Source organism: Ambystoma mexicanum, chromosome 4p (assembly GCF_040938575.1).
Source record: "Ambystoma mexicanum isolate Mex_15411 chromosome 4p, UKY_AmexF1_1, whole genome shotgun sequence".
Classification (NCBI taxonomy): domain Eukaryota; kingdom Metazoa; phylum Chordata; class Amphibia; order Caudata; family Ambystomatidae; genus Ambystoma; species Ambystoma mexicanum.
This window is the reverse complement of record NC_090927.1, coordinates 127548676-127573543: the sequence shown is the minus strand read 5'-3', so window position 1 is coordinate 127573543 and position 24868 is coordinate 127548676. Positions and strand designations below refer to the sequence as shown.

At 50.1% G+C, this 24868-nt stretch overlaps 1 protein-coding gene across 6 annotated transcripts in view; it reads left to right on the top strand.

The window, feature by feature from the left end:
* DPYSL5 (dihydropyrimidinase like 5) overlaps nt 1-24868 on the top strand; it is a 531970-nt gene that overhangs the window by 352444 nt on the left and 154658 nt on the right. For all 6 annotated transcript variants that reach the window (XM_069605551.1, XM_069605549.1, XM_069605550.1 and 3 more), the window contains one exon: nt 21020-21178. In XM_069605551.1, coding sequence (XP_069461652.1) covers nt 21020-21178 — 159 coding nt within the window. The remainder of the gene's footprint in view (nt 1-21019; nt 21179-24868) is intronic.

Sequence of the window (24868 nt, the reverse complement as noted above, 5' to 3'; positions counted from 1 at the left end):
CTGCCATAATATACATATTCTCTGATTCAGCGAATCATAGGGAATTAAATAAGATGACAGCCAGGTCTGCGCCATGTTGAACGGCCATGTGGCAATTATCTGCTGTTTCTGTAAAAAGCATACCGGTTATGAATATGCAATTTATTACCCATATTTCAAATGTTACCCTCCACCCATTCACCAACTCTCACATTTGGAACATTTTCAGACCAACCAGAAACACATCTTAGATTGCCATTACAGTTCCATGAGTCGCAGGTGGATGAATTGTATATCTCTATAATTGCTTGGAAATTACTTATGAAATGGTACATAAATGAAGAAAATCTGCCTTATGGTTGCTGGGGAAAAAAACCTAAATGATAATAGTCCTTTTAAATTAATAGTAAATCTTCATGTGGGACAAATGGGAACGCTCCTGCCTTCAGGCCATATGGTCTCACTGGACTCGCCTGTAACTAGAGTTTTTTTTTATCAGTCTCTTTTAAGTGGGTTACCTTTTTGAAGTTGGAGTTTCAGTCTCCCTCAATTGAATTGTCTTTACCGCTCCCCTCTTCACACCTACTGTCTACATTGTGGTCATGCACCAGCCAGGCAAAATGGTCCTGAAGAGCTAGCCAGTCTAAATAACACTTGGCTTTCAACACCTTCCAGAGCAAGCCACATTTTATTGCAGGTGTAAACACTAGGATGCATGCCTTCCAGTGTTGAAGTTCTTTGTGACATGTGTCCAACAGCCAGCAAAAGGGTTTGCCTCTGGCCTACAAAACTTTTCCCGTGGAAAACAAACTGACTTTTGAAATGTCACTGGTATTTTGTATGCAAAACACAATAACTTTTTGTCAACACGCACCATGGTTCTCATTACGAGTGCGGCAGTAAGGGGTAACGGCGCTGGTAAGGATGCTGGTGCCGTTAAACCCTTACCGCCACATTCAAAGGTCCTTTAGCGGGTCCCGCTAAGGGTGGCTGATAAAACCAGCCGCCCTTAGCGGGAGCAGCTAAAGGACCAGGAATCTAATAACAACAGACCCGTTAATAGCTCCTTCCCCATACCCATTGAGCCCTATGGGGGCCCAAATAAGAATGGGTAAATTGAATGAGGAATTACTGGGTCCTCCAAGGTTGGAATGGCCCGGTAATTCCTCATTCAAGGAATCCGGACCCGGACCTGAGATTGGAGGCAGCCATGCCGCAAATAGCGGCATGGCTACCTCCAAACTCGTAATGAGGCCCCATGTCTTTTTCCCAGGTGTTTTTCCTGTTAGCAGTGGTACAATTTTCACATTTAAACTGCAAATACACACACGTAGCCGTTTTTGTAACAGTGTTTAAAAATCCTGTTTTTCATGTGAAAGGGACCTTTGATTTTTCTTCTTGCTTTTTGAATTAACTTGCTGCTTTTCCTTGGGTAATGACAGGTAGGCCTTTATCACATGGCCCTTCAATTTCCATTTCCAATCACACATGTAAAGTTGTTTTTGTCTCAGTGTTGAAAAATCCTGCTTTTCTGCTGAAAGGTACCTTCAGTTTTCACTTGCAGCCACAAGCAAAGCCGTTTTTGTGTCAGTGCTGAAAAAACCTGCTTTACATGTGAAATGGACTTCAGTTTGGTGCCTTTGTATGCACCCCAGATTCCCAGACAACAAGGTGGCTCAAACGGCAGCATTACCACATGGTAATCCCACCGTCAGGGTCTCCTCATAGCGGAGGCCACCATCTTCCCCCGTTGGGATCTCCGGTAAGTGTTGCCCCATGGCTTGCAGCCCAGTGTCCCCTTTCTCCCACCCCCTTTTCCACATATTTTTCCCCCTCGGATTCCCTCCCAAGTTACCTTCCACAGCATTGACCCGTTCCCAGACGTCCGTGCAGCCTATTCAATCACGTCACAGAAATGAAGAAGGGACTACATGGTCCCTTGTCTGGATCCATGGCGGCCATCTTTTTTTTAGAACAAACTAATAGTATCCGGTACATCGTGCCAGATACTAATAGCAATATTACCTGAGCAGGGGAGCCTTGACTGGGCCTGTTAATGTTGTGGGTGTTAAGACGGATTTCTGAACTCTGTCCTGGTGGCGCAGAAGTTCAGAAGGCCAACCTAATTATTTGGAACAGGGTAACCTCTGGACGAGCCAGACCAATCAAGGTAGCGATCGCGGCGGTCAAGACTAGGTCTCAAGAGGGGTGAGGGTGACTGAAAGCCCGCAATGAGCACACAAAGCAAGATCACTTACAAACTACTCCAAACAGTTGTTATATTAAAAATATATACACATTTATTCCAAGGCCTTTAAAACAATGACCGTAGCGAGAAAATCACAATATAACGATAGTAAACCAACACATACCATATCAACACAATATATACACAAATACGACAGTCGCAAGCGTTATATGCACGAAATGTGTAGTCCACCTAAAAGGGAAGGAAAACAGGCAGTGCGAAATAATGCTTTAGACTCAGTTCGCCTCCAGAGGCACCTAACTAGATGGAAGTCCGAGCCCTGCGAAGAGTGGAGCCTTGTGCTCAAAGTACCTGCACGCGCTGGTGCCAACGGGCAAAAGGAGAAGCTCTTCGAAGGAAGTCAGGCAGTTCAGTTTAGTGCACAAAAGAAGAAGAACAAGTTCCGCGACTCAAGCGCAGCCTCCACAGTGGGCAGAAGCAGAGTGCGAGTACGGAAAAGGGTGCTGTTTGACACAGCGGGGAAAAGCAATGGGCTCCTGCAGGAGGGCGACCAGATCCTAGCTATGCTACTCACCGGTCCCCGATGCAAGCAGACCCAGGCTTCTCCGCGTCAGTTTCAGCAGCTGGCAGGTTCAGAAGAGCAGGGAACGCCTCGTCGTCGTGTTGAGTAAGAAGACGTCCCAATCGAAGAAACCCGCACAGTTTGTTACCACAGCAGGGCAACGGAGCGGCCGTGTGTATTTGAGCCAAATGTACACTACTCACTTCAGACCTGGGAACGCCAAGTGTACGAAGCGTGTGAGAGTGACAAGGACTCGAAATACTACACAACCTGGCGGCGGTTACAGAGCAAGACTCCCGTGTAAGCTGGTCAGTCAGCTGGATGGCCCAGAGACGCTTCCGAAGGCTTACTGGCAGGAGATGGTGAAGATGCCGAGAATAGCTGTTCCCGCTATTCCAAAGGGTCGAAGTACCAGTACAGGCCTTCTGGTTCGATCAAAGGTGAAATGGTTTTCACAAGGCGACAGCAGTGCAGAGGAGAAGTCCTTCAGCGGGTCACCAGCGATTCCTCGGTCCAGCCTCTTGGTTGTAGGATACTTGGCTCCTGTATTCCTTCGTTCGTGAGAACTCAGGAGATCGACATGGTAGTGGTGTTTCCAGCCCCCTCTTATCCACGGTTCCCTTCGCGCCAAAACGGAGGGGACCCAATGGGAGATCCGCTCATCAACACTCACACCATTCGTGGACCAATCACGGACCACGGTGGTCCCAGGCATTCACACCACCCTAGACTCTCTGGCACCCAGGATGTGTATTGGGACCAGACATCCCAGCCCACATCCTGGAGGCACACAAAAGACATGTAGAAGCCCGCGAAAGCATCCGTGTTTCGCGGGAAAGTACATGCCCTAATAAGGAAGGCCCCGGGTCGGCTCGACCTGGGGAAGGTGAAGGGAGCAAGACAGTCAGCGGACAGGACAAAGGAGCCTCGTGGTCTGGCCATTTTGGGAGCCAGGCCACCATTTTGGGTTAAGCGCGGAAAACGCGCTTAGAACGCCAAAAGGAGCTCAAAACACAAGAAACGATCGCTGCCACCATTCCCGTCCCTGAGTTACTTGCACCGATCAGATACAATCCTAAACGAGTATCTAGGGCCTGTAGAAGGCTAGAGACCCAAGAGAGCTGTAACTTAGCTTACAGTGCCCTCTGGTGTCATGTTGCACGAAAGCCGCAACATGATAAAAGAAACTACGGGAAACAGCGTTCCCCGGTACTGACAGTCTTAAGGGCATGTCAGTATCCCCGTAAGAAAGGAGCGAAAGCCCAGAGGAGTGCGGCAGAAGGCTGCACTTCTCTGGCAAAGTCAAGAACAAGGTGAAAAACAACAGCAAAAAGTTTAGGGGTTGCCACATGGAAGGAAAATTACCTACAATTACGAAATCTTTCCTAACACTCGCCCCTCCCGGACTATGGACAGGGGGAACTAATCCACCCCTGGATGAGTCTCTTGTTCAGGTCGGTTAAACATTCTGGACAACCCATCAGCATTGCTATGTTGGACACCTGGCCTATGCTCAATAGTGAAGCCGAAGCCTTGTAGACTTCTGGACCACCTAAGAAACTTTGGATTCTCCCCCTTCATGTTCATTGGCCACTTTAAGGGCTTATGGGCAGTTTGCACAGTGAAGTGGGTCCCATAGAGGTAGGGCCTCAGCTTCCTTAGGGCCCACACAACAGAGAAACATTATTTCTCTACCGTGGACCATCTGAGCTCTCTGTCCTTAAGCTGGCGACTAATAAAACCGATAGGGTGTTCCTTACCCTTCTCATCTACTTGCGATAGTACAGCTCCTATCCCAGTGTCAGAGGCATCCGTCTGCACAATAAAAGGTCTTTGATAATCAGGGGCCCTGAGGACAGGTGCCTGGCACAAGGATTCTTTTAAGCCATTGAAGGCCTTCTCACACTCGTCGGTCCAAGTTACCTTCTTGGGTTTCTTCAGAGTTGTGAGGGCAGTCAGAGGGGCAGCTATGGTGCCATAGTCTGCCACAAAATTGCGGTAATACCCCGTGAGTCCTAAGAAGGCTCTCACTTGGGTTTGCGTAGTGGGGGTAGGCCAGTCTTGTACTGCTTGTACTTTACTGGGAAGAGGCTGTATCCTCCCTCCACCTACTTCATGTCCAAGGTAAACCACTGAGCCTTGTCCAATCTGGCATTTACTAGCCTTTATGGTCAGGTGTGCTTTCTGAAGAGCCTGGAGCACATGGTCTTCCCAGGTGGCACTGAAAACTGCTATATCGTCCAGATATGCAAGACAGAATTCGTCCAACCCATTCAACACATGATTCACAAGCCTCTGGAAAGTGGCAGGTGCATTCTTCAACCCGAACGGCATTACCCGGAATTGGTAAAGGCCGTCTGGAGTAGAAAATGCTGTCTTCTCCTTGGCATGTTCTGCTAAAGCTATTTGCCAATAGCCAGCAGTGAGGTCAAACGTGCTGAGGTACTTGGAGGCACCCAAAGTATCCACCAGCTCATCTGTTCGAGGCAAGGGGTGTGCATCTATCTTGGTGACAGCATTCAGAGCCCTGTAATCCACGCAGAACCTCAATTCAGATGTGCCTGCCTTTGGAACCAAAACCACTGGGCTGGACCAAGGACTACTAGAGGGTTCAATCATCCCAAGGTCTAACATCTTGTTGACCTCGGTCTTAATATAAGACCGTACTTTGTCTGACATCCTGTATCCCCTACTTTTGGTAGGTACACTGTCTCCTGTGTCAATGTTATGTTTGCACCAAGGTGTCAAACCAGGCGACTGTGAAAACAGGGGGGAAAACTGCCTAAGCAAACTTTTCACCTCAGCCTGCTGATCAGAAGTCAGGTGAGGGGCCACTCGGACACCCTCAAAGGAGCTATCTGAAGGACCGCTTTGGAACAGGTCGGGGAGAGGTTCAGACTCCTCTTCCTCAACGTCTGAAGCCAGTAGCAGTGCTGCGATTTCGACTCTTGGGACGAAAGCCTTCAGCCTATTCACGTGAAACACTTTTGGAGCCTGTCCAGGCCTTCCAAGGTCCACTAAATAGTTAACCTCACCCAGGGGCTCCACCACTGTGTAAGGACCTGACCATTTGTCCTGTAAAGCTTGAGGCCTTATGGGATTCATGATCAGGACTTGCTGACCAGGTGTAAAGTTGATGAGGGAAGCTTTCTGGTCGTACCAATGTTTCACCAGCGCTTGCCCTGCCTTCAATTTATCACTAGCCAAGCCCATCAGAAGTACCATCCGTTTTCTGAGCCCTAGCACATAATCAACTACGTTGGTAGTAACAGGGGGAGTGGGCATCTCCCAACCCTCCTTGACGATGGCTAAGGGTCCCCGTACGGGATGACCGAACAGAAGCTCGAAGGGGCTGAAGCCAACACCCTCCTGTGGTACCTCTCGGTAGGCAAACAGTAAGCATGGTAAAAGAAGATCCCATTTTCTTCTCTGAGGTTCCTCCAGAGCCTCAATCATGCTCTTTAACGTTCTGTTGAAACGTTCCACCAGACCATTGGTCGGGGGGTGGTATGCAGAAGAGAACTTGTAGGTGACCCCACATTCTTTCCACATAGCTTGCATATACTTCGACATAAAGTTGCTGCCCCGATCCGACACAACTTCTTTAGGGAAGCCAACCCTAGTAAATATGCCAAGTAAAGCTTTTGCAACTGACTTGGCAGTTACAGTTTTCAATGGGATGGCCTAAGGATATCTGGTTGCATGGTCGACCAGCACCAGAATAAACCTATTGCCTGAGGATGTTTGCGGGTCAAGGGGACCAACGATGTCGATCCCTACCCTTTCAAATGGTACCCCCACAACTGGGAGCGGTACCAACGGAGCTTGGATTGTCGCGCCAACCTTACCAGACAACTGGCAGGAGGCACAACTCCTGCAGTGACTTTCTACTTGCACCCCCATCTTGGGCCAGTAGAAGTGCATGGATAACCTTTGCTTGGTCCTCTTCATACCAAGGTGACCAGCAAGGGGAACTTCATGCGCCAACTGCAGGAGGAAGGGCCTAACAGCAAGGGGAACCACCAACCTCCTATGGTCTCCTTCTGTAGACTCTGTGGGCTCACTATACAGGAGTCCACCTTCCCAATAAATCCTATGCGTCCCAGGAGGTTCACCCTCAAGCTGGGAGCAGGCCTGTCTCCTTAGGCCTTCCAGAGATGGGCACTCACGTTGGCCTTTACTGAATTCGTCCCTATCAGGACCTCCTTCAACTAACAAGTCTTTTAGTTCAGGATGATCGTTGGGGTCAAATACTTCAGGCATCGCCACCTCCTCGTCAGGCCCGGGCGATTGACCAACTTCCTCCACCGCAGTGGTAGGCGAGCTCGGGGGAATATTCTCTTTCCCTCGTCTTGACTTGTCGACTCCTTTCGCCTTGGGTTTCCCCTTCGGCTGGGGCGGCGTATTGGTCTTGGCCAATGCTGCCCGTGCTTGAGACCGTGTGTATGGTCTTTCGGCAGTGTCTCCTACGAGCCCTAAAGCTCTGAGATCATTACCTAACAAGACCTTTCCCGGGACGTTTCTCTGAATGCTCACTGGAATCCTGACTGCTGTACCATTTAAAGTAAGATTTACAGGTATTACTGGAAACATAAGGAGGGGGCCGTCAGCCAACTTAGTGGGCATCAGAGTAGCTCTGGCAACTTCTTCTGAGTCTACCAAGGTAGAATCCACTACAGTGCGACTGGACCCACTATCCCTAAGAGCTGGAGTATCTACTCCATTGATCAGCACACTGTCTTTAAAGTAGTGCTTGGTATTATCCGGAATCCTAGCATAAGCCTCTGTGACTTTAGGCTCCCAGGGACACTAAAACTACCTCAGCCTCTATCCCGCTGGGAAATGAGTCTGAGGAGAAGGATGCTCCTGTAATCTCTTCTTCCTTGTAGGAGGAGAAGGCCAGATTAGCGGAGTGGACCCCCAAAGGTCTAACCTTACACCGGGGATCCCCCTTCACATGGTCAGTTGCTCCACAAGCAAAACAAGATCCATTGGGTCTGTTTACATAGGGAGGCTTATTGTAACCAGAGTTCTGTTTCGGAGGCTGACCTTCACTACCCTGTGAGTTCTCTTGTGTCTTACCCTTATTTTTCTTTTTGTGGCCCTTATGAGAAGAAGATTTATCAGATTCTCCACCCTCCATATCTTTGGACTTTTTCCCTTCCTCCTACTTACCCGGATGAGTTTTGTCCTTATGGGACACTCGATGTGACACCCATAAGTCTGCTGTAATGGCCAGCTTCTTAGGATCTATCTCCTTCGAATCGGCCAAATGCTGCTTAAGCTCCGGGGAAGAAGATGCAAAAATGTGTTCCAGCATGGCAAGATTTATCATGCCTTCGAAGGTAGAAACCTTATAACCTTCGACCCAGCCAGTTAAGTTTTTCAAGGATTCAGCGACATAAGATACCCAAGTACCACCTTCCTTTTTCTTATACTCTCTGAAACGTTTCAAATATTGGGCTGGAGTCTTCCCAAACTTTAAAATGAGAGTTTGCTTTAACATTGCGAAATCAGCTCGCTCAGCCTTCGACATTTCCATAATGGCACTACAGTCAGAATGGGGCAGTCTGCTGAGTAACCAGGCAATCTTATCAGCATTGTCAACTTGTTGAACTTCGCATGCATACTCAAACGCATTCAGCCAGTCCATAATGTCATTCCTTTCTTCATACACACTGAGCAGATCTTTCGGAAACCGTGGATGAGAGGAGGCCCCAGACCCATGTCCAGGACCCTTGGACCCATTTGCAACCTGAAGCTTGGCCAGTTCCAACTGGTGATCCCTGTCTTTTTGTTTTTCTGCCTGTTCGACTTTTAGTTTGGCTATGCTGAATTCAAGCTCCTGCTGCCTAAACCGCAGCTCTTGCTTCTTGAATTCAAGCATAGCCTCCCCATCAGCACTGGCAGAGGAAACATTAGACATCTCATCCTCCCTTTCCTAGTGGTCGCGGTGGACCAGTGCAGCGGCAGAACCGTCGGTTCTACCAGTGAGAGCAGCCCCACCTCCTTCCGCACTGTCCTCAGAAGTTATAGCGTCAAGCTGCGCTTCTTGCCACACCACGATTCTTTGGATCATTTCCAATTTCGTGCCTTGAGAGGAAACACCTCTTTCTGCACACATCTTTTTCAATGTTTCTGATTTGGAAGCATTTAAAGTTAACAAGGTATTTGTTTCCATACTGTTAGATAGGACTATGGCCTTTTTAAAGTTATACTACAACAATTCACTACGTGTCCTGGTTGGAATAACCTGAAATGCCTTAGTTTGTGCGCAACACTGGATACCCTCAGTCGTATCCCACCGCTGTACACCAATTTGTTAAAACGGATTTCTGAACTCTGTCCTGGTGGCGCAGAAGTTCAGAAGGCCAACCTAATTACTTGGAACAGGGTAACCTCTGGACGAGCCAGACCAATCAAGGTAGCGATTGCGGCGGTCAAGACTAGGTCTCAAGAGGGGTGAGGGTGACTGAAAGCCCGCAATGAGCACACAAAGCAAGATCACTTACAAACTACTCCAAACAGTTGTTATATTAAAAATATATACACATTTATTCCAAGGCCTTTAAAACAATGACCGTAGCGAGAAAATCACAATATAACGATAGTAAACCAGCACATACCATATCAACACAATATATATACAAATACGACAGTCGCAAGCGTTATATGCACGAAATGTGTAGTCCACCTAAAAGGGAAGGAAAACAGGCAGTGCGAAATAATGCTTTAGACTCAGTTCGCCTCCAGAGGCACCTAACTAGATGGAAGTCCGAGCCCTGTGAAGAGTGGAGCCTTGTGCTCAAAGTACCTGCACGCGCTGGTGCCAACGGGCAAAAGGAGAAGCTCTTCGAAGGAAGTCAGGCAGTTCAGTTTAGTGCACAAAAGAAGAAGAACAAGTTCCGCGACTCAAGCGCAGCCTTCACAGTGGGCAGAAGCAGAGCGCGAGTACGGAAAAGGGTGCTGTTTGACACAGCGGGGAAAAGCAATGGGCTCCTGCAGGAGGGCGACCAGATCCTAGCTATGCTACTCACCGGTCCCCGATGCAAGCAGACCCAGGCTTCTCCGCGTCAGTTTCAGCAGCTGGCAGGTTCAGAAGAGCAGGGAACGCCTCGTCGTCGTGTTGAGTAAGAAGACGTCCCAATCGAAGAAACCCGCACAGTTTGTTACCACAGCAGGGCAACGGAGCGGCCGTGTGTATTTGAGCCATATGTACACTACTCACTTCAGACCTGGGAACGCCAAGTGTACGAAGCGTGTGAGAGTGACAAGGACTCAAAATACTACACAACCTGGCGGCGGTTACAGAGCAAGACTCCCGTGTAAGCTGGTCAGTCAGCTGGATGGCCCAGAGACGCTTCCGAAGGCTTACTGGCAGGAGATGGTGAAGATGCCGATAATAGCTGTTCCCGCTATTCCAAAGGGTTGAAGTACCAGTACAGGCCTTCTGGTTCGATCAAAGGTGAAATGGGTTTCACAAGGCGACAGCAGTGGAGAGGAGAAGTCCTTCAGCGGGTCACCAGTGATTCCTCGGTCCAGCCTCTTGGTTGCAGGATACTTGGCTCCTGTATTCCTTCGTTCGTGAAAACTCAGGAGATCGACATGGTAGTGGTGTTTCCAGCCCCCTCTTATCCACGGTTCCCTTCGTGCCAAAACGGAGGGGACCCAATGGGAGATCCGCTCATCAACACTCCCACCATTCGTGGACCAATCACGGACCACGGTGGTCCCAGGCATTCACACCACCCTAGACTCTCTGGCACCCAGGATGTGTATTGGGACCAGACATCCCAGCCCACATCCTGGAGGCACACAAAAGACATGTAGAAGCCCGCGAAAGCATCCGTGTTTCGCGGGAAAGTACATGCCCTAATAAGGAAGGCCCCGGGTCGGCACGACCTGGGGAAGGTGAAGGGAGCAAGACAGTCAGCGGACAGGACAAAGGAGCCTCGTGGTCTGGTCATTTTGGGAGCCAGGCAACCATTTTGGGTTAAGCGCGGAAAACGTGCTTAGAACGCCAAAAGGAGCTCAAAACACAAGAAACGATCGCTGCCACCATTCCCGTCCCTGAGTTACTTGCACCGATCAGATACAATCCTAAACAAGTATCTAGGGCCTGTAGAAGGCTAGAGACCCAAGAGAGCTGTAACTTAGCTTACAGTGCCCTCTTGTGTCATGTTGCACGAAAGCCGCAACATGATAAAAGAAACTACGGGAAACTGCGTTCTGGAGCCTGGGTCCACAATACCTTCAACTCTCCCTCCGTAAATACCTTCCTACTTGAGCCTTTCGCTCCTCTACCTCTAAATCCCTCAGGGTCAGTTGCTTCTCCAAGCAACGAGTTGGGGGTAGATCTCTTTCCTCGGCTGGGGCCTCCCTATGGAACTGCCTCACTGCCTCTCTGAAACTTGAGGCGAACCATCTTTTGTTCCGGGAGCACCTCAAGACCTTCCTCTTTGCTTCTGCCTTCACTCTGCCTCTCCCCTGCTGATCTGTCTGCTTCGGCACCGGGCCCCTGGTTACCCTCTGATCTTCGGGCCCAGGTCCCTGCCCACCCAGCCACACACCTGCACTGTCTCCTGGCAACCCTTGCACTTGGGTCTGTTTCTGTAACCCTAGAGTCCCCTTACCTGCACTTATCAGACACCCCCTGTCTGCGCTTTAACTTTGCACTTGCCAACTTGCTGGCAGCACTACCAGTTGTTTTATCCTTGCTCAGCACATTCCACTCCTCCCCTCTCCCTTGCACTTTCCCCCCTCCCTATCCCCTGCACTTGCGCGTTTTCAATGTCACTGGGCCTAGTAAGATCGTTGTTTTGTCCTCTCTTGTTCCCCTCCCTTGCCTCGGCGCGCTCTGAAACACTTGTGTATGAGCGCGACACATAAAATATCAAATCATATATCATAACTAAATTCAGTCTCATATGCAAAAATTGATGCCTCCAGTACGTATTAGTATATTTATTTTAGGTAAGTTGGCAAGCAGCCCCAGTACCTATGCCCTAATAATACAAGGCTTCTCATTTTGGTTGGCTCGAGCGATTATGGGCACGCGTTATGCAATCCGGAGGGTGGGGGGTTGGGGGATTAGCCACATCCTGGGTTCTTTCCGAAGCAGACATTGAAGGGAAGGACATTCCAGATGTGTGGTCCTTGCACAGAGAACCTGGGGCCTCCTATGGGAGGATAGCTCAGGGGCAACGTGCTCGCCTTGGAAGCAAGACGACACGGAGCACCACAGGTTCGATCGCCGGGTCCGCGCTTAGAAACCTCTCGGTATTAAAAGCGTTATAAATAACCTATCATATCATACATCCCACATTGGATATATTTCCCATCAGGGTGGTAGGGTGCCCCATGACAGATATGAGGGCATGTCTGTGTGGGCAGGCTGGGCATGTACTGTACTCCATTGTTAAGCTGTCCATTGTGGAGCCAGACCTTGAATCCCGGCTTCCCTAGTTATTCAAATCATGGGATCCCAGACAAATTGCTTCAACTCCCGTGCCTCAGATCCCTTCTCTGCCACATTAGGAGCGCCTGGAAACAGGCTGTCTATATTGAGCACTATATGCACACCTATTGGATGGTGTGTATCTAGAGATGGAGAACATCGTTTGAAGGAAGCTGGCACGAGGGTCAAGGCAGGCCCGGTAGAGATGGCACAGACTTCAAAGTTGCTTTTCATTCACAGAAGAGGGAGATCTGTTCAGCTAATTCCGGAGATTTGATCAGATTAGTGTAAAATATGCACACGGATGTTCGTTGTCTCGCGAGGGCGGAGCGCTTCTATCTTCTGCAAAACCTCCCTGGTAAATTGATTATCTTCGTCAATGCAGCGCTGGTACTCAGTTTATCGACCTGACCGCGGAAGGGCAAATGGCTGAGTCGGCACTGCAGGGACGAGCATAGATGTTTGCAGCAAGCGCTTAACTCGCTGAGCTATCTTGCTGGCTGAGCCATTTCTTGAGTGGAGTAAGTGCATGTATATAGCGACACTACTTGGGTAGGAGGTGTTGGGGGGGCTGCTCCGGATCACCAGACAGCCCCCATACTCATGTCGGGGTCACCCGACGGGGTTCCTTGGTGCAGCGATCACGCCGCACATTTGTGGGTGGGGATCAACCCACCCGCTCCGGATCATCGGAGCTCCACACGTGGCCGGGGGCACCCGGCTCACAGCGGCCCGGCTCTGGGGGCACCCAGGCCAGGGCCATTTCATTAGCCATGGTCACATGGCGTTGGGATCACCCATGGACAGCGTTGCCCAGCAGGGGCACCGTCCTCGAGCTGGGCCCCGCCCCTGGGCCCAATGCATACGGTGTGGCACCAGCATGGTGCACCAAGAACGACACCGGATCCTAGTGATGGTCAGACTGACGAGCCGGAAGCAGCTCGTTCATTTTATTAACTTGCTCACATGGGGAACCATGTGACCACACCAAACACACTGGGAGATACCATGCCCCCTTAACAGGGGTGACATGCAACAGGAGGTGCATTCTTTCCAGTTGTCTTATCAAGCGCTGGTTATTGGGGTGGTTTTTCCTGGATCCTGCCCTGTGTGCTGTAGTGTGTCACCCCTCCTGGGAGCATGGTTTCTCCCAGGCTCATGCTCATTTCACGTGGCAGTGACCACGTGACTTCATTCAATAAAAAGAATGTGCGGCCTGCTGTCAGCGTTGCCCAGCAGGGGCGCTGTCTCAAGAACGACACAGCAGGCAGGAGTCTGTTAGTTCCAAGACTTATGAGCGGGAGGCCGCTCAGTGGTCACTGCCGAGACAAGAGCACGAGCCTGGGAGAAACCATGCTCCCAAGAGGGGTGACACACTACACTTGTGCCTCGACGCGCATCCAGCACGGGCCGCCAAATCTGCGGCCAATCCTTTTCTCAGAACCGTTCCAAAGGTGGAAATATGCCCTTCTGGGCTCCATGCCTTTATCAAACATTACTCCTCACATTCTGGCAGGAAAGTGGAGGCCAGCCTGGCCTGGGAATGTCGTGGTGTCCCATGGCATGCATATTGCGCAGTCTCGTTAAATGATCATTTGTTTCAATATTCCTTTTATTGAGTACTTTCTGACAGATTTAAAGGGAGTGTGAGACATACTTGCTGCGGTGGTCGACTATAGGGCGTTGGAGCTGGCCTTCAAACCTCGCCCTCAGTCATTTCAGGAACCAGGCGTTACACCTAAAGAGAATGCCGCAAATAACGTAATGTTGTATTCCAAAATGGCGCCTGCAAAGACGTCAGGGTACGGCTCCATCAGGAGAAGTGTGGGGTAGCAGATGGCGCAGCGCTGGATGGGCTGCAGGAGCCAAGGCATGACATGGCGGAGGGGCCGCGCCACACCCACCTACCCCGCCCTCAGCCTTAGTGCGCACAGGAAGAGGAAGTGCAGAGGCGGATTTAACAGTCACCAGGCAGACAAAAGGCGAGCGGGCCCCTGTGCCCCGCCACTTCCCTTCCCAGTCTCTCTCTGGCTGACACACGTCGCAGGCCCCACATTCAGCAGATATAGTTCAATCCAGAGCTGGAAGTGTAATATAACTAATTAGTACGCCGTGCGTACCACCAGTACGTTTGCATTGTACAGTGCATAGCAGAACTCGGCCATGTAAAGTCACACCTATTCAGATTTGCCACAGCGCTTTCCCCTGATATATGCATTTGAGCCGTAAAATACACATTTTGTTTTCACAAGGCACCAATAAATGTGAGGGTTCCTACATGCCAGACCTCTCCTTGACGCCGCACAAAGACGTGAAGTACATTTTTAAGTGAAATGGTAAACAGCAGTAGGCACTGTGCTTAGAATTGTGATGTGTTTGTGCTAAAAGTTAACCTTTGCAAACTTTGAATGGAGAGATTTCAAAAGCATTTTTGATGCAGGCATGAAAAAAGACAGTGAGGTTAAGAGTGAAAGTGAATTTCGCTTCATTCTGCATAATGAGTACAATGTGAGGCAAACGGCTCCACGCGTTTGATAGCCACGCCAGCTGACAAGGTTGAAACCACTGTCGGAGGGCGACAGGGAGGGTTATATCTCTGGCGTTGTGTTTTTGTGAGCAAAATCTGAATCCACGGTTTACTATGTAAGACAGAAGTATGCTGTCGCTGCAGCCAGGCCAGAAAACTCCTATACAAATCCGGTAAGTGGTTTAAGGTGTGAAAACAGAGGTTTCTGCAGCGAGCTAGGCTGAAGCCACCTGGTGCATGTGGCAGAGATTGTAAATACCAATACAGCAGCTGGGCTGAAATTATAAACAGAGCTGCTTTCCATCATGCTTGTTTTAATGCATACGTTTCTGCTGTCACTGACGCACCAGGAAAACCACTAACTGCACAAACTAATGGTAAACATGATCTGATACCTACCATGTTGCTGTGACCGGGGCACTGGGGTTTTTATGGCCGAGCCCCCACACCCATCCCTTGGGGCCCCACCTGATTTCCTGGCATGTCTTCTCCTTTCTAGCCCCCGCTGCACCCTTCCCCCTTCCCATTCTGGCCGTGTTTTGTATCCCATTCCCTTGGGGCCCTCTCCCCTTTTTTACGCCTTTGTGTACCACTCTGAGCCCCCCTCCCCCCAGCCCCTCTCCCCGAGCTTGGGGGGGGGTGCTTGATTGGGCAGAGAACTTCTGTCCCCTGGGGCCATGCCCAGATTTGCCAGGTTTTTCTGTCCAAGCTTAACCCCTTCACCATCCGTTCCCGGGCCCCAAGGCCCTTTCCCAGCCTTTGGGCCCCACACTGTAAAACATCCTCCCCCTGTAATAATATTGAATGATCATTTACTAGAGTTTAGTGACTTTTGATAGTAAATTTTAGTTTATAGCAAATGTTGCAAATTAATTGCTTTTATGGGCTCCCAATTTTGGTAGATTGGGCACGATGAGATTCCGTGATTTGCCCAGGATTAACCACTTTTTTAAATTAGCGAAACCAGCATTCTGTCCCAGGTGGAGATGTAAGAACTTGACCACATATCTTCCCAGATATACTTTATATCAGTATTTTAAAGGTTTCGTATGGTAATCAAAAGGGTAAATAATTATTTGTCTAGCAATGCCTTGAAAATTACACAAATCACATAATAAATTAACTGGACAATATACATGCATTATAGAAATAGGCCAAGCAAAAGAATGTGATTATATATTTATTTTCCCCCAATAATTGTGTTGTGGGCAATATATGAATGGACAGTTTATTATTAATATTTAACAATCCTATAATTTAGGCACACTCCTTTAATTTCATCTGTGATGTTTAATGATATTTCAAGTGTGTGGGGTAAGGACACAGGCGACATGCACAAAATGGATCTGCATGATGTAGGAATTATCCCGTGCTACCACCTCCTGTAATGTCCTCTCCCATTGCATTGAACCCTATCATTTCCAACATTAGCTTCAGGCTTGATCTTTCAATATTACCACCATTGACAGCAAAACCTGGCAAGGAGGCCCAGCTGTCTCTAGCTAGAGTCATACCTCTAAGCACAGTAAACTGTAAAAAACACAACTTAAAGAAATGAATCATTTATCCCTAAAGTTCATCATTGTGCAACTCGGCCCACTCTAGGCCCCGCCTCCATGACCCGCCCACTTGGGGCCCTCTGTCATTTTTGCCCACGGGGCCCTTCACCTTAAATCGGCCACTGAGGAAGTGGCCCCTATCTGCACTGCCTGCACAGGCAGATGTCCCTTTGCACGCTCGCTACCCCTGCAAGCTTCTGCATGCGCACGTTATGGGATCGGACTTAAGGTGACAAGTACAAGGTGCCAGATAATAAAAAGCACTCTTGCTCAGCGACCCACCGCTGCCACGTCATGCTTTTGGTAGAGCATTTCCTTTAACATGGATGGGCGAAAAACGTTACTCGAATATATAACTCACCAGGGCCTGCAGACCATTTTTAACTAAAGCCAGTTGTATCTCGCTCGCCAACGCCTTAATATGGTCAAAACTGGATTACTGCAATGGCCTATACATGGGTGCTAACAAATATATCCTCGACAAAATTCAAACGTTACAAAAAAACGCCCTGAGATCTGCCCTAAACATACCTAACAGAGAGCATATCTCCAATATTAGAAGAGAACACCATTGGCTAAAGATAAGTGACAGGATCCTACTCAAAACAGTCTCACTCACCTTCAAATGCCTTAACAATGCAGCACCCCCATACCTTACAGAGAGAATGGTCAGGAGAACCTCAACCCGCCCCTCCCCCCCCCAGAGCAGCCAACTCCCACTGCCTAGAGATACCCAGATTTAAACTAACTAAATCGGGAGGAAGCAGTTTCCCGGTGAGAGCCGCGCAAACTTAGAACGCACTACCGCTAGCTCTCAGAACCGACCGGTCCTATTTTAGCTTCAGACGCAACACCCTAAACTGGCTACGCTCTAACGACATATGATCCCTTGGCTACTCCACTATATATATACCTATACTCCCGCCTTATGTATATATGCCACCCACTGTAACCACTTGCACTTTTGCTGTATTCACTGTATTTTTCCATGTTGTAACTAACCTTTAAGTTTCCTTGTACCTGCTGCGCCCAGCTACCTAAAGGTTTGTTGCGCATTACCAAATAAACAAACAAAACAAACAAATTAAAACAAACCAAAAATGGAAGCCATGCTTCCAACTTTTTATGAAACTTTGGGGCACTGGACTTGGGAGGGGTGAGTTCTATGGGATATCAGTTATGAGGGGGGCAGAGGACGGTCAGAGAGTTAAGAGACATATAAGGGTGGGCAGGCACCTCTCACTATCTCTGTGCACATCTGGGGATGTTGTCCCGTGCAGCACGTAGGTGACCTTCTAGTTCAGGCAGGACCTACTGTAATGGCAGGGCAGCGCAAACACCTTTGGTCTGGATGGTTATCCAGAGCAATGCCAGTGGTTATGATTGATTCCAAACCTTCCAACCATCACGGTTCAGTTTTGCTAAAGTCATCTGGAGTAGGATAGGGATAGCCAGACTCTGGTCTCGATCTTGCTGTGCCTAGTGCAGTGCGTTTTGCGGGGCTGTCCAGCCAGTCCCGCAGGGGAGCGAATCGCATAAGAGCTCCACGGTTACCAGACATTTGGTCGAAAAAAACTGGTCGACCAGACAAATGGTCGAACCAATTTGGTCGAAAACCAAATGGTCGAATTTTTTATTTTTTTTATTTTCACCCCTTTTTTTGGGGGGGGGGGTCCCCCACAACCCCCTTTTTTTTCTAAAAAACCCTTTTTTTAAAAAAACGAAAACCCGAAAAATAAATATATAATTAAAAAAAAATTCGACCATTTGGTTTTCGACGAAATTGCGTTGACCAAACGTCTTTCGACCAGTTTTCGGTCGACCAAATGTCTGGACACCGAGCTCCACATGTGGAGATCTGTCGCATACATGCCAAAATACCCCACATTCCATGCATTAAAATGTCCATTCTGGGTCTTGCATTCAGTCCTTGATTTCCGCATTATAAAGCCAGGACTACAAATCCCAGAATGCATAGTTAACACCGAGGCTGGACCAGTATCTCCTGGATGTGATGGGGAATGCTGGCATGTGTGCTCTTGTATTTTATGATTCCCTCACCTCTGTGTCTGGGCGGCTTGGCTGAGCACACTGAGCGCAATCAGTGATATTCTCTCGCCGTGAAAACTGTTTCAATTGTCTCTGCTTATGCCTGATTTGCAGTTTTTAATGTATGATCCTAAACAAGTCATATTTTGAACAGGACATTTGGGCCCATGCGGCAGTATGTGGTTGGGCTACCTGTGGGCTAGTTCCTAACCATGTTTGGGCTATAGCTGGGTTTCCTTTTCTGGCACCCTGCACCTCACTGATGGCGCCCAATGAAGCCGAAATATGCCTGGGGTTGCTTGTGCTCTCATGCAAAAGAATGGGACCTAGCAGTTTGTGCTGTCTGACACTTTTGGGGCGGGGCGGGGCAGAACCTTATTTGCATATGGCTTTCCCCCTTGGGTAATGGCATGGTAGGCGGTCTGGAGCATTGCCCAGAACAATACCACTGATTATGATTAATTCTTAATCGTCCAGCCATCATGCTTCTGTTTTGCTCGCAGATGACAGACGGCGCCCATTTCCGCTCCGCGCCCCCTCCATTTTTCACAAGAAACAATAGCCTTGGCAGCAGCGACGAGAGGCTCCTCACGGGCGCTGCTGGTGCCAGGCACTGAGACGCGGGCGGGCACGCTGACCCGGCAGACGGCCTGGCAGCCTCTTTGTCTTCTGTGCCGGAGAGATGAAGGGTGAGGCTGGGGCTCCAGGCTGCTGTCTGGTCGTAGCAAGGCACCGCTGCCCCCAGTGCTGGGCTATTGTGCAGCTGCGTGGGCTGGGCTGCTTCTAGTGCCAGGCAAGTCTAGGGTGCTGCCTAGGGCTCCGCCGCCAGGGTCGGAAAGACAATATCTGGTGGCCACCCAGAGGTCCACCGCTCGGGTGGCCACCTAGAGAGAGGGCCACCGCTAGGGTGCCCACCCAGGGGGCCACCGGCACTAGGATGGCCACCCATAGGGCCCCCGCTGAGGGTGCCCGCCCAGAGGGTCACCACTAGGGTGCCCACGCAGAGGACCACTATGGTGGCCACCCAGAGGGCCACCACTAGGGTGCCCACCCAGAGGGTCACCGCTAGGATGGCCACCCAGAGGGCCACTATGGTGGTCACCCAGAGGGCCACCGTTAGATTGCCCTCCGCTCGGGTGCCCACCCAGAGGGCCACCACTAGGCGGTGCTGAATTGGGCATAAAATGACCTTTTACAAAGGAAGTTTGTGCCAGCTTCCAGGTAGGGATGTGGGGGTAGTGAGGGGGAGGGGGGTGACAGCAGAACATCTCTTAACTATGGCTTTTCAAAAACACTGTTCGCCGGTCTGCCAGCAGGCAGCCCAGGATGCCCCTGCAAGCTGCAGCTGCTGCCCCTTTGCCAACAATGGTTAAAAAATGCATTGCATTAGCCCCGACTACAAAACTGTGCCCAGATGTCCAGGGTCGATTTCACTTAGTCCTCTTTCTCAGCTGCAGAGGGCTTTGCTGGACTACTCCATTCTGGGAATCTTGACTGAAAGCCTACCCGTGGCACCTACGAGTCCTGAGCAGCTGGGCATATCCTGTAGAATCACCAGCCTACAAACACCCAAAGCTGAAAGCTGTGGTGTCTGTCCTGCAGGACATGAGACCTAACATCACCCAAAGATGCTGAGCCCATCCTGCAGGGCTTCAGAAATAGCACTAATCAATGCGTGCAAACCTGTCCTGCTTGACTTCAGATCTAGAGCTGCTCCTGCTTGACTTCATATCTAGAGCCCCTCCTGCTTGACTTCATATCTAGAGCCCCTCCTGCTTGACTTCATATCTAGAGCCCCTCCTGCTTGATTTCAGATTTGGAACCACTCAGCCATCCTCAGTGGCCTTCAGGCCATAGGACCCAGCACCACTCAATACTCCTAGGTCTGTCTTGCTTGACTTCAGATCTAGAACCACCCAACACTCCTGTGAGCCCTCCAGGACATTGGACCCAACACAACTCCATACTCCTAAGTCTGTCCTGATTGACTTCAGATCTAGAACTACCTAGCCCTCCTGATTGTCCCGCACGATATCAGTCAAATCACCACTCAATATTCCTAATTCTGTCGTGCACGTCTTCAGACCTTGCACCACCTAGTGCTCCTGAAACTGCCCTGCACAAATGTAAGCCTTGCACTATCCAGAACTCCCGATTCTTTCCTCCAGAACCTCAGACCCTGCGCCACCCAATTCACCCAGACAGCGCAACACCCAGTGCTCCCGAGTCTTCCCTGCAGGACTTCAGGCCATGCACCACTCACTGCCCCTGAGTGTCCCCTGCAGTTTGTAGTCCAGGAGCTCAGTGCTCTTGAGTCTGTCCCTTAGGACTTCAGAGTATGCACCACCCAGTGCTCCCGAGTCTTCCCTGCGGGACTTGAGAACTACCACCACCCAGTGCTCCTGAGGCTGGCTACCTGGGTACTACCTGACTTCCAATGTGACTGGAACCATCAAGTTGTTGACTTAGTTCCAATTCTGTGCTCGTTGCATTACTGTACTGCGGCACTGCTATTGCCCAGAAAGTAACCCTAGACGGGCGTGTTGACTTTTCATATCCCTGTCCTTGTGGAAGAGTTACCGAAGGCCATGTGGAACCCTACCCCGGTCATTGCTTGGCTTGACGTCTTTGTACACTGAGTGACCTACATCTGTCGCTCTCTCTTCCTTCCCAACAGGCGGCTCTCGTTGGAGGAACCACCATGATCATCGGCCACGTGCTTCCGGACAAGGAGATCTCCCTGCTAGATGCCTACGAGAAGTGCCGGAGCCTCGCTGATCCTAAGGTCTGCTGCGACTACGCTCTCCACATGGGGGTCACCAGCTGGGGGCGCAAGGTAAGGATGTGTCCAGGCTCGGCGCATGCGCAGGAGCAGGCCAGGATGCATGGCTTTAAGTGTCTTCTCTTAAAGGGAAAAGGTCTTCTGGCCCAGTATGGAGCGTCCTATGCTGGGGGTCTCATTGTCTTAAGCTTTTCTGCTTCTTTCACTCTCCTCCCACTTCTCTCTTCCTGCATCCTTCTCTGCTGCTGTGCTGCTGCTGCGTGTGTGTGAATAACACCTGGCTTTTGGTGTTTGCTTCTGTTGGCACTAGGATCTGTTGTGCAGATGTGTGTGGTCTCTATAAGCAGGGAGGTACCTATCCACATTTCAAGGCAGGTCCCCTCACAGGTTCCTGCACTGTTGTGTTCTTACATTGTGCAGAATGCATTCAGTGACGTGTTGAACTGGCAATGTGAGAAGCCCTCTACTGAAAACAAACAGCAGCTTAATAGCTTGCTCTAACACATGGACCTCACTCTGAAGGACCTCAATAACCTTTGAGTTCTCTGTGACATGGCGTCCAATGGCATATCAGATGTACAAGGAGGGACCGCAAGATCTCTTACGCTCTATCCTAGTGCCCCTTCCTACTTGCCTGTTCTTTCCCCTCCCGCCAGCCTCTGTCTTCCATAGACAAGCCTTTTCCTAATTGAGGGGACTCCAGCAATTGCATGACTGACTTGCTCTCTTGAGGGAATATGTGGACTTTCTTTAGAATAGTTCCTATAATCAATTATCCCAAACTATTGACATTGCCTCTTGGCTCTTTATTACCAAATTCCTCAGGCTGTGTTTTTTTGGCTGTAGATGTGTAATGTAATATACTATATTTAAAAAGCGCAAACTAAGTCCCAAGGGTATCTAGGCGCTAGGAGAAACAATGGTGAGCTAAAAAAAAGACTGTCGGCTTAATTAAAAGAGATGTGTTTTTAAAGCTTTTCAGAACTGCAAATACCCTGGTTTGGCCCGTAAAGAAAAAAGCAAGGCATTCCAAAACGTGGGGGCTAGGACCGAGACAAACCGGCCTCCGCCATTCGAGCTTTCTGAAAGCAAATGATTTTCAACAAGAGTTGGGGCTCAGAACGCAAGCGCCCAGTGGGCACGCATCGTTCAAGTTTGGCTTGGAGATCGGTAGCAACAGTACTATGAATCGCTCTATGTGTAATACATGAAATCTTAAACTCGATTCAGGTTTTACCGGGAAGCCATCGAAGCTGCTGTAACAAAGGTGCCGAGGGATTAAGTCTTGGTGCCATTAAGACCCATCACGCGGCAGAATTCTGAAGAACCTGCAGGCGATGGATCAGAAAGGCTGGCTGGCCTAGTAAAAGGGGTGAGTGGTAAAGCCCTATAACAGCCAGGAGGGTAGTTCAGGGGCAACACATGCCCTGGGCATAAGACATTGCTCTGCAACATGGGTTCAATCCCAGGTCTAGTGCATATGAGCCGGGAAGTCTGGCATTAAGTGTGTCGATATAAATGTCCAATTAAGCACAATGCATTCAGAGGCAATTTCCTTCCTCTCGACGCTTGTCTCCGACCCAACAATGTTCTACCCATAATTCTACCTAAAATGCCATTGCTCTACTAACCACCTGGAGAAAGAGTGAAACTTTCAACTTTCCAGTCCGACTTTCCATCGAGCCAGGATCTCTTCAGGCGAGTGTCATGTATCCCTATGGCTCAACATTGACCTAGCCAGCCCACGGATGAGCCGGGACCCTACACAGTCCAAGGATGTGTTAGTGTGGGGCTAGCTGCCCGACTTTCCATCGAGCCAGGATCTCTTCAAGCGAGTGTCGTCTATCCCTACGGCTCAACATTGACCTAGCCAGCCCACGGATGAGCCGGGACCCTACACAGTCCAAGGATGTGTTAGTGTGGGGCTAGCTGCCCGACTTTCCATCGAGCCAGGATCTCTTCAAGCGAGTGTCGTCTATCCCTACGGCTCAACATTGACCAAACCAGCCCACGGATGAGCCGGGACCCTACACAGTCCAAGGATGTGTTAGTGTGGGGCTAGCTGCCCGACTTTCCATCGAGCCAGGATCTCTTCAAGCGAGTGTCGTCTAGCCCTACACTCAACATTGACCAAGCCAGCCCACGGATGAGCCGGGACCCTACACAGTCCAAGGATGTGTTAGTGTGGGGCTAGCTGCCCGACTTTCCATCGAGCCAGGATCTCTTCAAGCGAGTGTCGTCTATCCCTACGGCTCAACATTGACCAAGCCAGCCCACGGATGACCCGGGACCCTACACAGTCCAAAAATGTGTTAGTGTGGGCCTAGCTGCCCGACTTTCCATCGAGCCAGGATCTCTTCAAGCGAGTGTCGTCTAGCCCTACACTCAACATTGACTAAGCCAGCCCACGGATGAGCCGGGACCCTACACAGTCCAAGGATGTGTTAGTGTGGGGCTAGCTGCCCGACTTTCCATCGAGCCAGGATCTCTTCAGGCGAGTGTCATGTATCCCTATGGCTCAACATTGACCTAGCCAGCCCACGGATGAGCTGGGACCCTACACAGTCCAAGGATGTGTTAGTGTGGGGCTAGCTGCCCGACTTTCCATCGAGCCAGGATCTCTTCAAGCGAGTGTCGTCTATCCCTACGGCTCAACATTGACCAAGCCAGCCCATGGATGAGCCGGGACCCTACACAGTCCAAGGATGTGTTAGTGTGGGGCTAGCTGCCCGACTTTCCATCGAGCCAGGATATCTTCAAGCGAGTGTCGTCTAGCCCTACACTCAACATTGACCAAGCCAGCCCACGGATGAGCCGGGACCCTACACAGTCCAAGGATGTGTTAGTGTGGGGCTAGCTGCCCGACTTTCCATCGAGCCAGGATCTCTTCAGGCGAGTGTCGTCTAGCCCTACACTCAACATTGACCAAACCGGCCCTCGGTTGAGCTGGGACTCTGCACTGTGCAAGGATGTGAGTGTGGAGTTAGCTGCCCGACTTTCCATCTAGCCAGGATCTCTTCAGGCGAGTGTCGTCTAGCCCTACACTCAAAATTGACCAAGCCGGCCCTCGGTTGAGCCGGGACCCTGCACTGTGCAAGGATGTGAGTGTGGGGCTAGCTGCCCGACTTTCCATCGAGCCAGGATCTCTTCAGGCGAGTGTCGTCTAGCCCTACACTCAACATTGGCCAAGCCGGCCCTCGGTTGAGCCGGGACCCTGCACTGTGCAAGGATGTGAGTGTGGTGCTAGCTCCTCTGAGAGCTCAGCTACTAGCTCTGACACTCAGCCTCCAGGGCAGATCAATGTTCATGTTAGCTGACTCGCAGGGAACACGGGGCGAGGATCGTGAACCCTGCACCTCCACCAGTGGTCTCTAGGACATGTCGCGGAAAGGCATCATCAGCGGTGGTGTTTTGACTTGTCGACGCCCACAGACAAGGCCTTGTTTCTGCTGCTCAGCATGTGAGGGTCCTGCTCCCTTGTCAAACAGATGGATAAAAGGTGGTGTAGGACGCACGCCATCATTCAATATGCTGAGTAGAAGCACCCCCATTACCCCAGCCACCTCCCATGTCCGCTTCCTCACTAATGAGCTTTCCTCTCCATCTCACAGCCATCATTCATAAAAACTCCCTATTCCCCCTCCTTACCTTCTGGCCCCTTTCCTATCCGGGCTATAAAGGGTGTTACCAGAGGTACTACACCCTGTTTTATTCCTGTAAAACATAGCCAGAATAGTGCCAGCA